Source organism: Protopterus annectens, chromosome 10.part0 (genome assembly GCF_019279795.1).
Source record: "Protopterus annectens isolate FY-2018-M chromosome 10.part0, PAN1.0, whole genome shotgun sequence".
Classification (NCBI taxonomy): Eukaryota; Metazoa; Chordata; order Ceratodontiformes; family Protopteridae; genus Protopterus; species Protopterus annectens.
The window spans coordinates 1,645,816,858-1,645,833,290 of NC_056744.1; the positions used below are offsets into that span (position 1 = coordinate 1,645,816,858).

Here is a 16,433-nt window from a genome sequence, read left to right on the forward strand (position 1 = left end):
GGTAATACAGTACATACAGTTACAAAATAACTTCTGGAAAAAATTAACTAATTTAACTGTCAAACAACAACATTTCCACTCTAGTTAAAATTGCATGATCAGTTGAAAGAAGAACCAGTGATCACCCTCACAGCTGAAGAGGCAAATTCAAACTGCTAAAAAAATACGTATTTGCACCCTTAGAATACATTAGTATTCATCAACTTTTGACATATATATCTATGTATCTATCTATTGAGAGAGAAAAACACTGTGTGTGTGTGTGTGTGTGTGTGTGTGTGTGTGTGTGTGTGTGTGTGTGTGTGTGTGTGTGTGTGTGTGTGTGTGTGTGTGTGCGTGCGTGCGTGTGTGTGTGTGTGTGTGTGTGTGTGTGTGTGTGTGTGTGTGGTTTCTGTATTGTTACAGTACAGTCTGTCAAATGCACACTTTGTTGACAGATTTTACTGCAGTCTGAAATTTCCCAAAGCACCCTTTGTCAACTGCAGGAGTTAACAAAAGGCACAATACTGAATGTTTTTTTTCTGCTGGGGATGTGGCTGTGGATGCATTAAGTGGGACCGTATGTTAATGGCGAAACATTCAGGCATACGGAAAGTTTTCTCATTATGAGTGAGAGCGTGTTTGTGAGTGTTTGAATATCAGGGTTAGAGAAGGGGATAGATGAAACTTTGTAGTTAAGCAGAAAAGGTAAAACTGATGATGGCAGCAGACTGGCTGCCAGGACTTCAGTGTTCCTAGTACTTGTGTAGTACTCATGTTGTGCTTTTGCCCAGCTTCACCTTTGTCTTGCCCATACAATTTACTTTTCACTTCTCTGCAGTTTCTGAGCCCTGGAGTATCTTTATTTTTTGGGGCAGCTGGTCACTTTGGTCTTCTGGTCATTCTGTTCTTCTGGGACCTTTGCTGTGCAGCCGGGGAGTGCTTTGCTATTGAGTATCCTTGAAGATGAAGGGGAAGATGGAATGGAGAAGAGTTCACCCGAGATGCCATTTGGATCCTGCTTTTGATATGGTCCTCTGATGCCCAGGACCGTTATACTCTGTCTTGTGCTTGTAATATAGGGAGACTGTCCTTTCTCAGTTCATTGATGTTTGGTCTCTCTTTCCAACTTTTGCAGCAGTTTGCCTTTCTTGTGTGGCCTATGATTGTAACTCTTATGCCCCTAATGGCAAGGATTAACTTAAAACCGTTAACTGTGAAAACTTGCATTTTTATTTTGGAACACTGGACTGCCTGCTTTTTCGTTAAATTTTTGAATTCATCTGAATATCCTGCTTTATTCTAGTTAGTAGTTGAGCTCTTTTTTGGTGTTATGATGACCACTATTTCCCTTAATCTGGTAAGATCATTAGTGTCTGCCTTCTAATGATACTGTGAGCTGCACTTATTTTATTTGTACCACAAAGCACCAGGATGCTATTACAAGGCCTGATTCTGGACACTAGTAAATAGTTGTATTATCTCATAGTCTTGGCTTATATTATTTGTAATTTCTAAATAATGCTATGTTTAAGACTGTTAACTCATTGTTAATAGTCAGTTTTTCCTGCAATTTAAGGTACCTGTTTTTTTTGGCTTCTATTGTTGTTAAGTTTGAAAGTGTACTTTATTGAAACTTGTTTTTCCTTAGCCTGCTTTTTTCTTATTAAAAGTCTTAAAGAGTTTTTACTGACATCTTCCTATTTTTAGAACAGTGATTATTTTTTTACATGAAAGAGCTATTATTGGCTTTCTGCCCATCAGAAGTAAATAGGTAAGATGGGGTGAAGGGGGCATCCACCACAGGTACAAGGTATTAGGGGATATGATCATGAGACACCGATTGATATATAGTGGTACTGTTCTTCATTTCTTTAATATTGGTGCAGAAATGAATACCACTTTTAGGGTCAGCAGCACAACGCTTTGTGAGTGGTAGAAGTTGTGACAAGCCGCTTGCTACCGATGTAGAAGTAGAAGAGCAGCAGCCATATTGAAAGAGAAAGGACCTTTCATTTGCTCTTCTACTTACAGTTGTGAGCTGCATCACTGAGGAATGGCACAAGGCACAAGATAAGGCAGCTTTGTCTGAGAACACAGAACACTATTGCTGCAAAGGTGAATCAGCTGATATTATATTCTGAGGGGGGTTGCAAAGCTTTTGCAAGGGTAATATGGAAGGTTGCTAGTATGAGCAGTAATTTGCATCTTGAATGGAGCATATGGTCTGGAATTTCTTCCAGCTCACTGAGTAGCAGTGATGTTACTCAATACTTTTTGTTAAAACATTTTTACCAAAAATTAAAATTTTTTAGGCAACAGTAATGCAAACAGCAAAAATCAAACAATTTTAAAACATTTTCTGACATAATAGCACAGTACATGAAAACTATGTACAATATTTGCATCATGATAAAGGTTGTGTGTATATGTGTATGTATATATATATATATATATATATATATATATATATATATATATATATATATATATATATATATGGGTCTACTTCATATGACCTAAATTCCATTTGACTGAAATTCGTTTGACTAAGACCAAAACACTGACAGTTCAAAATACTGAAAAATCATTTGACTGAAACTCATAACACTGACACATTGAAGTAAAAGGTATATGCCCTTTTCCCCACTGTAGTGCGATCCTGGAGTTAGTATATATAGTTAGGGTGTGTGTGTGGGGGGCATACATTATAAACCATACACATGGCTATTTATAACTGCAATGAATAACTCTTTGCAGAAAACAATATTTACCTAAACTATGTGGGGGGCTACACCCCCCCACACACACCCCTAACTATATATACTAACTCCAGGATCACACTACAGTAGGGAAAAGGGCATGAGTTTCAGTCAAATGAGTTTTCAGTATTTTGAACTGTCAGTGTTTTGGTCTCAACTGCCTTCAGCCAGGAGAGAAAAGCCAGCGTGAGGCACTCATTGTCACCAATCTCTGGCAATTCCTGGGCATCCTACTTGTCATATCTGAGCGATTCATGTCATTTTATCCAATGTTTTGAATGTCAAGATGCACACCACAAACATCCAAAGTGTTGAAAAAAACAGTAAAAACAGCTTCTTTTTGCAGGGGTGCAAGTCCCCCTGCACCCCTCACACACCCTGCTAATTATATATACTAACTCCAAGATTATACTACAGCACAGCATAGAAAGGTCAAGTTCCCTGTTCCTCACTGTACCATGATCACACACTGTAGGTTTTCCATTCACTCGTATACAACAACATTTCTGACGTCAGTGTTTTGATATTGAAGTTTTGTCACTCGATATTTATGACTGTGTTGATACTGTCAAGGACCAAATTCTGAGATGACTAGGTTAGGTCATGGCAAAGCCTCTGTGTTTGTGTACTTGGTTTTCTGCAATTACATGCCAACACACTTGTGTTGGGTTGTTATTTTGTTATCTGTATTCTTACTCTGTTATGATATTGCTGAGTACTGATGTTGTCAGCCTGACTTTGTTGGGGAGGTGAGTTGTATTGTGGTGCTTGTGTGTATTATGGGCATGTCTGCCCGGGTCATTGAAGCTGTACTCTGTAAATACTTCTGTGGCATTACTATGCCTTTACACATATTGCAGCTGAGCTGTTGTAGGCATGGGTCCTGAAGTGTAGTCTACATTTATGCTGTGTTCGCTATTCAGCTGCCTCTATTTTGCTGCATTGTTTCCCATGTTTTAATGATAGCGTGCACTGCTGATCTGCCTTCTTGTCATATATCACTCAATAAATATATAATCTGTGCAGTTTGCTTTACCATACTGCATGTGTATTCTGACAATGATATATTAAAAAATGACATCTTCTATACTATTGTGCTTGCTAGCATTTGCTTTGTGGAATGCATTATTGCCTCAGCTGGTGACTACTAATGGATCATGTATTGGCCCCATAGCTGTAGGAACCCCTTATTGTTTGTAGGGATCTGTGTAATTTCCCTTGTTTTCCTGTTGTAGCCCTGCAAACTGGTAATTTGCTGTATAGCAGTACATGACATCCTTTACATCTGTTTCTCTTTTTTTTGCACATAGAGTGCATGTTGGATTACATTTTCATTTTTAGTTTTCAGTTGTTCTCTTTCATTTTAAAGTTGTGCTCTAGATGTCTACATTCTTTAACTTTTATATGTCTTGCCTCTATCTTGTGCAAAATATTACACTAGAGGCAGGGACTTGTGCTTTGTTACCTTGAACTTTCATGAATCCTGCCAATTATAGTAACTAAACTATAAATTAACATGAGTATTGCATAATCTGAGTCACACATTCCAGTAATTTCCATCATGTTACTATATTTGTACTCTGCTAATTGAGTGTTTTTATTAATAGCTTCAAAGGGTAAATGCTTATAGCTGGGAAAAGTCTCTAAATAATTAAAATCAAACAATGCAGACCGAAAGACGCATGACCCCCCCATACGCACACACACACACACACACACACACACACACACACACACACACACACACACACACACACACCTTATTGTTTGGCTTATTTATGCAGAATCTTCACTATTTAAGCCATAAGGTTTGCTTTTTACACAGATTAGAAATCTATTTTCAACATCTTTTTAGAGTGAAAGCTTTTAAAACAGATGCTGTAAAATGGAACAAAGTTCTAACAGATACTGCACAGCTTTCTGCATACCTACTAACCTGTTCTGATACAAACCCAGATATGATATATGTACACAGCTCTAATTAATACCTACGAGGTACACAGTTTCGTTTTGCATATGCATGTATGTCGGTGTGTGCATGCCTGCTGTTATACCAGGTCTTGTATACTTTTGTTGCTCTCACCGGTTTCTTCTCATCTTTCCACAGGGGTGAAGAATCGACTCATTACATTAACTTTTCAGCAATTACACCACAAACTAAGGCTGTAGAGCACATCTATGTGGTATGAGATTGTTTTTTTCTTTGCTTGATTTTTCCTACAGCTGTTTATTCCTCGCCTACTAAATGCTGTTTGATAGAACTGTTAATTTAGAAACACTGAAAACTCTACCATGTTGACAGTCTCCAAAACTGAATCTTGGTTCACAGTGAATCTCTTAACCTCTTGCCTTGTAAATCCAGAAAACGTTATTTAAAAAAAGCAGTGACTAATAATAAAGTAAAACATACTCCTTCAAAGTAATGCATGATTAGCTCAGGTGTACGTTTCTACTGTATCAGGACTGTTGTGGACTTAATGAGGTATTCAAAAATATGTTACATGGGATACTAATAAAACATACCAATCACACGATAAAATGGATTCAAAATGACACTGCTAGTTAAATGACAGATAACCAAATCATACTGTAAAGTTCAGCTGTTACCCACACTGACTTTGAGCAACCCTAAATCAGCCTGCTGGCAGAGAGAAAAGATGCTACTCTTGTGTTATGGAGTAAATCTAAGCTGTTTGTTGATCAGTGTGAATATTGTACCTAGTCAGACACTGTAGTCAAAGAGCACATGCATGTAACTAACTGAGCACATGCGAGATCAGTGCCGTTTTGTATAGTCAGTCAGTATGAGTGCAAGCTTGAATGGAGATGCACATGTGGGTGTGTAATGAATCAGTCAGTAAGCATATGAAGTTCGAAGTATATGTTCCAGTTACAGCTCCTGATGTGTTTATGTACAATAAATGACTTGAACCCATTCCGTGCCTCACTGTCTCATTTGAATACATGAGACATGTGACATGGTATCAGAAGTGGGATGCAAAGTTGAAGCAGCTCACAAACCATGAGGCACGCAGTTAGAAGTGGAGCAATATCCAGGAGTGAACTTACAAACAGGTCAGCAATTACTCAAAGGTACTTAAATTCGTCTCAAATGATTTTCAGTCGCCAAAGTGCTAAAAATAATTACCGAGTTATTCGAACTGTCCGAAATAGCGACATAATGATTAAAATGTTTGAAATAATCTATGAAGTGTTTAAAATGTAAGAAAAGGTGAAAATTTCCAAATTTCTTTGCAATGTATGACTTTTCCGCAGCAACTAAGACTTTTCGAAGTGTCTGGAGTGTACTGAGGTATTTGCAGTGGTAAAGTAAAGCATTTTCGGAGAGATTGTTGTGCTTTTGAGCAAAATTGTCCATACTTACATTTAAAAGTAATTTGTTGTTATGGCAGAGAGATTTTGCAGACCTGAACTGCTGTTGTTTGATAATAATATTGCAGAGAATTGGCGAGTGTTTGAGCAAGTATATATGTTCATACAGGCTGTATTTTCTGATAAAGATGCACGTACAAGAGCATTTATACTTCTCAATTTAGCTGGCTCAAAAGCCACTGAGCGAGAATGTTCATTTGTGTATGCACCTGCTTTGTATGCAGGGGAGGGGGGAAAATCGCCATATTGTGATACAGGCTGAAATGCGGGAAGACCCTGAGTGCTTAATACGTAAATTTTAAGATATGTGTAAACCTCAAATGAATATTACAATGGAAAGGCACAGATTTTACACAAGAAATCAAAAGCCTGGTGAATCTGTTACAATATATATTGACTTAAGAAATAAAGCAAAAACATGCAGATTTGGTGATCTACGAGATGAGTTGATAAAAAGCAGTCTTGTATATGGCGTTAATAATGATGTAGTGAGAAAGATTTTGCTTTGAGTTAGTGAATTAACATTGAGCAAAGCCATAGAGATTTTTCAAATACATGAGCTTACATTAAAGCATACAAATGTGGTTATTAATGAGAAAAGCATGTTTGCAGTATCTGCCAGTGTGAATACTGATAGTGTACAACAGAAAGTTAAAATGAAAGGGAAATATAAACCAAAGGGTATGGCTCCCAACCTCATTGCTGTCGCAATTATGGAGGCTTTTTGTCAGCAATGTCACAAATGTAAAAAGTGGAATCATTTCAAAAAGACTTTGCTAGTCCAAAGTGTCACAAATTTATATTAAGAGAGAGTATCCAAAGAAGCAAATGGTCATATAGAGACTGTGGCAAACTCTGTGAGCTGTGAGCAAACTTTCTTTGTTGATGGTGTGTCTGTGATCGATGAAACGGTTAATACGGTAGACTATCAATTGTCAGCAAAGAGTGAAATATTTTGTACTGTACAAATGAATGGGAAACCTGTAGAGCTTAAAGTAGACACTGGATCTAAGTGCAATGTTATATCAGCACAAATGTTTGCTAAAGTAAAAGCTGGTGAGAGACTTGATTCAGCAAAGTGTGCAAAACTAGTTGCTTATGGTGGTAAAGATATTCAGACTGATGGCGCAGTAGTTCTTTCATGCCATTCTGCTGGAAACAACTATGGCTTGCAGTTTTATGTAGTCAAAAGACATGTGCAGTCACTGTTAGGCCTCAAAGACAGTCTGAGAATGGGACAGATTTCATTTAATGAAGAGGTTTACCATATAAGTATGAACAACAACAATAGTTTTAGACAGAGTATTTTTAGTGAATATGTATTTATTTTGTTTAATATTTGTGTACCAGGAAAGTCCAACTTGGAACGAAACCAATTTTCGGCAGAAGCCCAGGGAAAAACACTCCAGATGCATGTCTTTGTAATGTGGTAGGAAACCGGAGCAACCAGAGGAAACCTGCACGAACACAGGGAGGACATGCCGACTCCACACAGAATGCTTCCCAGGCAAGAATTGAACCAGACAACCTCTTGCTGTGAGGCGACAATGCTACCACTGCACCACTGCACCATCCAGTATGTTCATATTTTTAAAAACAAGCTTGGTAAACTTCCAGCCACATGTTCAATGAAGTTAAATCATGAAGTAAGTCCAGTTGTCAGACCAGCATGGAAGAATCCAGTAGTTATGCAGAGTAAACTAAAAGCAGAACTAAACAAAATGGTGAATTTAGATGTCTTTACTAAAGTAGAAGAAGCAACTGAATGGGTATCCTCCGTAGTCGTAGCTCATAAGAAAAGCTCATATGATATTCAAATATGTATGGATCCAAGAGTCTTAAACAAAACACTCAAGCATGCATAGTTACCCTCATGCCAAATTCCACTATTTTTCAGTCTTAGATGCAAAAAGTTCTTTGGCAAATTTCACTGGATCACAAATCTTCATTATTAACCAAATTCAGCACACCATTTGGTGCATACAGATTTTTGGGAATGCCATTTGGAATCACTTCTGCCAGTGAAGTCTTTCAACGTGCTGTGGAACAAATTTTTTCTGGTTATTCGTGTGCTATTATAGTAGACGACATTATTGTTGGAGGCGGTGATGAAGATGAACACGAGAGAAGTCTCAGGAAAGTTCTAGACCACGCACGTGAAGTAAATCTTAAACTGAATCCTCAGAAATGTAAAAGCAAACTGAAAGAAGGTACTTATACTTATGTGTACATTTGCTTACCATTTCTGGCTTACAATCCGATCTGTCTAAGCAAACAGCAATTCTTGAGATGCCAGTTCCAGAGAATGTCACATCTTTGCAACATTTTCTAGGTATGGTCAACTATTTAGGAAAGTTCATCCCGGCTTTCTGCCCTATTACGTGAGTTGACATGAAAAAATTTAAACTGGCCCTGGTTGGAACAACACCAAACAGCATTTAATATTCTGAAGAAGAAAATTGCCACTACACCCACATTGAGATATTATGATGTTCACAAACCTGTAACTCTTTCTTGTGATGCTTCAAAGTATGGCCTTGGTGCAGCATGTGTTCAAGAAGGCATACCAGTAGCCTATGTATCAAGAACTTTAACCCAAACAGACATGCATGATGCACAAATAGAGAAAGAATTTTGGCAGTAGTGTTCGCATGTTTGAAGTTTAGTGATTATATTTATGGCAGATCTTTCGAAATAGAGACTGATCATCAACCACTAGTGACAATTTTGAAAAAACAATGCATACCGCCCCAGCTCGATTGCAATGCCTGATGTTAAGATTGGAAAAGTACAGTTTCAGTATTGTTTACAAAAAGTTAAAATAGTTGTACCTTGTTTATGCTTTGTCATGAGCACCCAGACAATCGACAGAGCAGCATGGAAATGAAACAGCAGACTTTGAAGTCGCGGAAGACAGAAATTTTTCATGATCACGGCTTGATGAACTAAGAAATCATACAGCTTCATACCCAATTCTCCAAATGCTGAAAAATTTTATCAGTCAAGGATGGCTAACACAACAAGCCAGTTTACTGCTTGACATTCAGCAGTATTTTTCTTATCAAGATGAACTCATGATGGAAGACGGAATCATCATAAAAGGTTCAAAAGTGGTCATTCTTAAAGCATTGCAACAGGAATACATCAAAATCTTGCATCTTGGTCACCTAGGTACTGATTCAACCAAAGGAGGGGCAAAAGGCATTGCATTTTGGCCTTCTATGTCTAAAGATATAAAGAAGGAAACTCTAGCATATTTGCAACAGCACCAAACCACATCAGCAAAAAGTAACACTTCAGCTACACCAGATTCCTGAATTACCATTGTCGACAGTTGCCACAGATATTTTCAAATGGAATGGTCAACATTACTTAGTTTTAGTTGACTCTTACTCATATTGGTTTGAAATTGGCCTACTTCCTAACTTGATGTCCAGCACAGTCATTACAAAATTGAAGATACATTTTTCTGTCCATGGTAGTCCGCACAAAGTCATGTCTGACAGTGGTGCATAGTTTACAAGTCAGCATTTCAAGAAATTTGCTGAGTCTTGGGACTTTGGTCATATTACCAGTAGTCCTGAGTATCCACAGTCCAATGGGTTAGCTGAACATGCAGTTCAGAGTGCAAAATATTTGTTGCAGAAACGCAAGAGAGATGGCACTGATGTTTTCCTTAACTTACTCAATCTCAGAAACATTTCTTGAGACAACTTACTTGGTTCGCCTGCTCAGAAATTACTGTCCAGATAGACTACAACAACTCTACCAATCAGTAAACAACTGTTAGTACCAAATGCAAAGAACAACAGAGTGGTCAAAGCTCAACTTTGGAGAAAACTTCAATCACAAAAGTTGTACTACGATAAGACCAGTAAATCCCTTTGACCATTACTACAAGAAGAAGTTGTGAGAATGCAAACGTCTAAAGGATACGACCGAGCGGGAATCGTGAAGAATATTTGTGAAGAACTGAGATCTTACATCATACAATAGGAAGAAATGGATTTCAGGTGGAATCGAAGACGTGTTACCTGTCTCCAAACCAGTGACACAACAGATTGTGTGTTCTGATGACTCAAATTCGTAGAGTGACTCTACACCTGTTTGAATTCAAAAGGACAGTGTACTTTTCACATAATTTTGATGTAATCCCTGATGTTTCAGTTGTAAAAGAATCCTCAGATGCTGTCCCTTTTGCTAAACCCAGTCAAAGTTTCTATGTTACCAGATCGGGTAGAATTTCCAGACCAAATCCAAAATGCACAGCGACTTGGACTTGAACTCCGTTTTGTTTGTTAAGATGTTGATATAATGTTTAGCTCTCAAAATGTCTTTGTTCTCCTATTTGCATGTCGAACAAAATTAAAGAGGGAAGATGTAGATCAGTGTGCATATTGTACCTAGTCAGCCACTGTAGTCAGTGAGCATGTGCATGTAAGTTACTGAGCACGTGTGAGATCAGTGCCATTTTGTATAGTCAGTATGAGTGCAAGCTTGAATGGAGATGCACATGTGAGTGTGTTAGAAGCAATGGATCAGTCAGTAAGCACATGAAGTTCAAAGTATATGTTTCAGTTACAGCTCCTTATGTGTTTATGTACAATTAATGACTTAAACCCATTCCATGCCTCAGTGTCTCATTTGAATACATGAGACATGCAACACTATTGGCAGCCCAGACAAGAAAAGTGTGGCTTGTAAACTCTACTGTTAGTCTCTGTTCATTTGTAAAAACAGGACTGTTCTGCCTTTTAGTAGTGGTTGGAGGCATAGTAGTTTATGTAACTCAAAGATATAAGACACACAGGCATGGTGTTACACAGATCAAGAAATCAAAGAGCAGATGACACCCATGACAGAGGAATGTATCATAGATTATAGGAATTACAAGGCAAGTAAGACACAAAATCATTTATACCTGATGAACATATTGCAAATGGTAATGATTACAAAACTGCCTCATGTATTAGAGGTTTAATTGTCAAAAGTGTCCAAAGGTGAACTCTGTCATTTCATACAGGCTGCATACTTCATCAGATGAGGAGCTGAAAGTACAACTGCGAGTGGTGAAAACTTTTTCAGATTATATAAGAAAGATATTTGGTCTTGATAAATATGTAAAAGCAAATTTAAAGCAGAAAAGTTGCAGTACCAAGAAAATATCAATCTGGGACAGGAATGTGATATAAAGGAACTTGAGCAGGAGGGAGTGTATAAATGTTTGGGAATTGATGAAGGACTGGCAATAAAACATGAAAAAATGTGAATAAAATTTGGTAAGGAACACTTCTGAAGACTAAAATTGATATTGAAAACAGCCTTGACAACTAGGAATAAAGTCTAAACTTTAAACTAATTTGTTCTTCCTGCTCTAACTTACAGTTTTGGGGTGGTTGACTGGCCCCAAAACATAATGCGTCAGCTGGACAGGAAAACAAGAAAAATGCTTTACCCTTATCAAGCGGTGTATAAAATCAGTGTATACCAAGATTATATATTCCACACTCTGAAGAAGTTATTGGCCTCCTTGAAATTGATTACATGTATAGATATACAGTTGTAGGACTTCATACATATCTGCTGACCTCATCACATCCAAACATAGTGAAAGTTTTAAAGCATGAGGAGAGGAAGTCTAAGATGATCACTCTGCTTAGTTTAGTAGAAGGACTCCAGTGTCAAGCGGGAATGGAAATCAAACCAGAAGTAGACAAGCATTAGAAAGTAACTGAATGTGCTAAAAACAAAAGAAAGACTATAAGGAGAAGGATCAGATGAGAAGGAAAGAAATGTGGAAGCACCATAGATATACTGGCAAATACAGATATCTCCTGGAACAACCTGATGTTTATCTGGATTTGGCACAGGAATAGTTAACGAGAAGGAAGTTGAAACCAAAAGATGAAAGGTTAATAATGGAAGGCTGGAATAATAGACTACATCCATGTTGGATTACAAAGTGCTGTGAACATGTGGAAGAAACAAACAAATGTAGATTCTGTAAAAAAATAATCGGAAACAGTCACATCTTCATGCTGGTTGTGATACACTGATGGCAGCGGGCCTGTATACTGAAAGGCACAATAATGTGGCACGACTGCTACATTGGGGATTGTGCAAACACTACAATACAGAAGTAGCTGAGAAACATTGGAAATATGAACCAGAAAGCATCATAAAGAATGATGAAGTGTACATCACATGGGATCACCAATTACCAGCAGGCCATGAAAAAAGACAAAAGTAGCATTTATTATTGAAATTGCTACCCATGGTGATTAGAGTGTCTCACATGCAGATTGAAAGTCATAAAATATCAGGATTTGCAGGCAAAAACAAGAACAACGTGGAAGAAAGATATTCAGACAGTTCCAACAGTAGTAGAAGCAATGGGTCCAATAAAAAAGAATTTACAATCATACTTAGATATGCTACCAGTGCATGTAATGCCGTATGAATTGCAGCAGGATTCAGTCATGAGTACATTGTGGGTGCTAAGAAGAGCACTTTTGGATAACATCAAAGACTGAAATAATACTAATTTCATGAACTTTAATCATACTTTGACTTAGGAATGGAGCCCATTCCCACTGTGGTATTAGAAACCCGAAAGACTTGGAGAAACTAAATAGACTGAAACCATTATAATATGAGGACTGATGCTGCCTGTGAATGAGTGATTGTAAATTCACAGGTCATATCGGTGGGTCAAATCAAGGACATGACAAGAGTCAGCAGAAAGGAGCTCTTAGTCATCATTCTGGCTTGGTCACAATTACAGACTTAGACAATAAAGAAGGATAACTGACCAGGTGCACACTGGAGAGCTTAGAGCCGTGACAATAATCATTATATCCTAAGTAAGAGGAGGAACCTAGGAGGCTTTTTGCAGGCAATTTAAAAATACATAATACAGTTAGACACACTCAGTGTGATAGAGAAAGTGCACCGTGTCTAGATGCCAAGAGGCTGCAGGCAGTGTGTTCAGTGCCAGGAAGTGCAGCATTAAATGACCACAACCTAGGAAGGTAGATAGTGAGTACAGGAGGGGTAGTGTAGCCACACCAACTGAAATGAAAGCGGAGAGATGGGGTGGTGGATAACAATAAAGTAGCATGCAGAGAGGTGTGATAAAATGGGAGTAGGATCAATGAGATAGAAAAGTGTCTAGTGAGGAGATTGTCAGCATCAGCATCAGGAAGGAGTTGGGGTCACACTGGCAACACTAGCTAATGCCTGTTCTGCCAAAGCAAAACTGTCTAGATATGGAGTTCATCTATCATAAACACAATGGAGATCCTTGCCAGGAAGAGTACAAGAAACTGTACAAAGCAGAGGGAAGAATCTTCTTATTAACAAAATCAGAAACTCAGAATAGAGGGAAAGGTGTAAAATGGACAAAGAGGGACAGTCATGTAACAAAACAGTGTACTGGGTTAGCTAACCTACAAAAAAGAAGACAAATTACTAAAAGCAAAGCTCATATAAGAAAGCTACAACTGAAGAGTACCAAAGTAATGTAACAACTTGTCTCAGTGAAACAGTCAGACATGTATAATCAATAACTAAAGTAACTAGTAACAAGTAATCAAATGGCACTTCACGACCTTTTGGTGTAGACACAGGAACATTTGAAAAGCCACAAAAGTAGGACAAATACTATTTCTGGATACTGTTATGAAACAGCGTTTATATCATGTTATCAAAATCTTACTAAATCGAATCAATAAAGGTCGAACTTTATTGATTGAATTAGTAAAATATCGAATAATGTAAAAAAAAAAATAACTGGTGTAGGCAGGGGGCACCTCCCATGCCCCCCTACTTAAATATACCAACTCCGAGACCGCACTACATTGAGGTAAATGGAAATCTCCCCCTTACAGAGATTTCCATTTACCTGTGCGATGTTCTGAGCTTTCGATATTGTCGTTCCGACAATATCGTATTTGATATTGTCAGCTTACGACAACATGAAGTAGACCCATGGAATACTAGCCATCCAAAGGACATCTGGGCAGTGTGTGTGTGTGTGTGTGTGTGTGTGTGTGTGTGTGTGTGTGTGTGTGTGTGTGTGAAAACATTTAGCATTTATAATTTTTTTGTATGATGTCACTTCTTAAAGCATCTTCTTGCAATCTTACAATTTTAAAGTGTATTTTCTCATAAATGAATATGTAACATCCCATGTCTGCAGAAAACTTTTTTTAGTGGTTTATTTGTTTATTTATTTATTGACATTTGAACACTGGGAAAGTCCAGCTGGGTAACAGTCCATTTTCAGCAGAGGCCTGAGGAGACAAGCTTCCATTATAGTAGCCAGGGTAGTAGACTGATCCATATGAACCCATTTCAGCCACTGCTCAGTAGTATTAACATTAATTACACATTGCAAGAGGTTCAGGGGCAGCTGCAGTGGTGCAGCAGTTAGCGTTGCTGCCTCACAGCAAGAGGTTCTCTGGTTCGATCCTTGCATGGGGTGCCTTCTGTGTGGAGTCTGCATGTTCTCCCTGTGGTTGTGTGGGTTTCCTCTGGGTGCTGTGGTTTCCTCCTGCATCCCAAAGATATGCTGTAGGTGGATTGGACACATTAAACTGGCCCTAGGCGTGTGTGTGTGCATGTGTGTGCCTTCTGTGGAAGGTTGGGCGCCGGGCTGGCAACTAGATGCTGTAAAACTCCACTGCCAATCATGAGCAGACAGGTGATCCGCTGTGGTGACCCCTAACCGGGAAAAGCCGAAAGAAAAAGAAGAATCAAGCACATTGCAAGAGGTTCAGTGCTGTTTTGAATTAGAATAAGAACATTAATATATAAAAAATAATCCACATATTGTTAATGTACAAAATTGTAATAGTGGCTAGTAGAAATTATTAGATACAAATTAAACAGAAATTGGTGTGCTGATGGTTTTATATAGGGTAATGATAGTGTTATATGGGTGACAAACTAATCTATAAAATGTGTTTACATTAGTAAGAAAGAAATCATTATCGATGGTGTCACTGAGAATGTATGTGCTTTTGAAATTCAATAAAAAATGTATAAACTTTATTACTGTTAAATATCAACAGCACTGTCTATAACATGTAAATCATCTGAACACAATGGTCTGGCCTAATAAAATCTTGCTGTCATATAATATACCTTTTTTGTAATGTTGTAGGTGGAAAACCTGCAAGAAGTGAAAAACCTTCCAGTAACTTTGACCTTCAGTGTTGCTGTTGCACTTGGCTCTTCACAGATCTGGAACATCACAAATGTTAGCAATGACAAGGTAAGGCTGACCACAGTTCCTCAGCAAGTATTGTGTTTCGTGATCAGACATAAAAAGAAAGATGGCTGTGTAATAACATAGTGAAAATGAATCTATAAATAATTATGTAGACTAGCAATGTCTCTCCTCGTACAATATAATTAAGCAGTAACTGATGAGTGGGTGAGGGTACTTGAGGATTTATTTGCAGTTGACATGGTTTGATCATGAGGGCAAAGCCCAAGTGATTAAACAAAGCCAACTGTGGGTAAATCCTCATGTACCCACACCCACGAGTCAGTTATTGTCGTTACACAATGACATTTTTTAAGAAAGAAATTGCTTACCTTTCTTAAATAATCTTAAATAATGTCATTCTATAACAGCACTGTAGGGTTCCTCCATGTTGTTTCCTGATCATGTGCATTTGTTGATGAACTGTCCGCAAAATCTCAGTTGCCTTCTTTTTTTTTTTAACTATAAAAGTTGGAAAGCTCAAAGATACAAGAATTTGCCAAGACAGTGGAGAAATAAAAGGAAAATCAGATACATTTCTTTTGTTTTGCTGGTTGTACCTGATTTTTCTTGTATTTGCTCTGCCCTCTGTATGTACCTCTCAACCTTTTAGATCAAGAAAGGTGGACAGAGCCTTAAATAATGGGGACAAAGGCCCCAACATAGGAACAGATTGTAAATGCTCTTATAAACTTAGAAAATGCTGGAATAATGATTTGTGTTGATGAGCATTGTCTGAAGGACAGACTGTAGATCTTGCTGTTACATACTTAGAAAGCTGGTGGAATAACAGGATTTGTGTTAGCGTGCATTGTCTAAGTGATATGCAGTTTGAAACTCAAATGCATGTCATTATTTAGTGACTTCAGTCTTCAGTGATTTTCCAGAAAACTATAAATTTTATAAGGAACAGAAAAAAATAGTAAAAAAAATATAGGCGAACATCTCTACAGTTGAGAGGTATGCCATCATAACATATATGAATAGAAGAAAGTCTAGACGCTCAGTGGTAGTTTAGCGGCCAGACT

General features: G+C 37.9%; 1 protein-coding gene across 1 annotated transcript in view; it reads left to right on the forward strand.

The window, feature by feature from the left end:
• Positions 1-16,433, forward strand: part of LOC122814360 (integrin alpha-M-like) — a 249,783-nt gene that overhangs the window by 128,034 nt on the left and 105,316 nt on the right. Inside the window, exons 7-8 of the mRNA XM_044086946.1 lie at positions 4,849-4,924; positions 15,301-15,411. Coding sequence (XP_043942881.1) covers positions 4,849-4,924; positions 15,301-15,411 — 187 coding nt within the window. The remainder of the gene's footprint in view (positions 1-4,848; positions 4,925-15,300; positions 15,412-16,433) is intronic.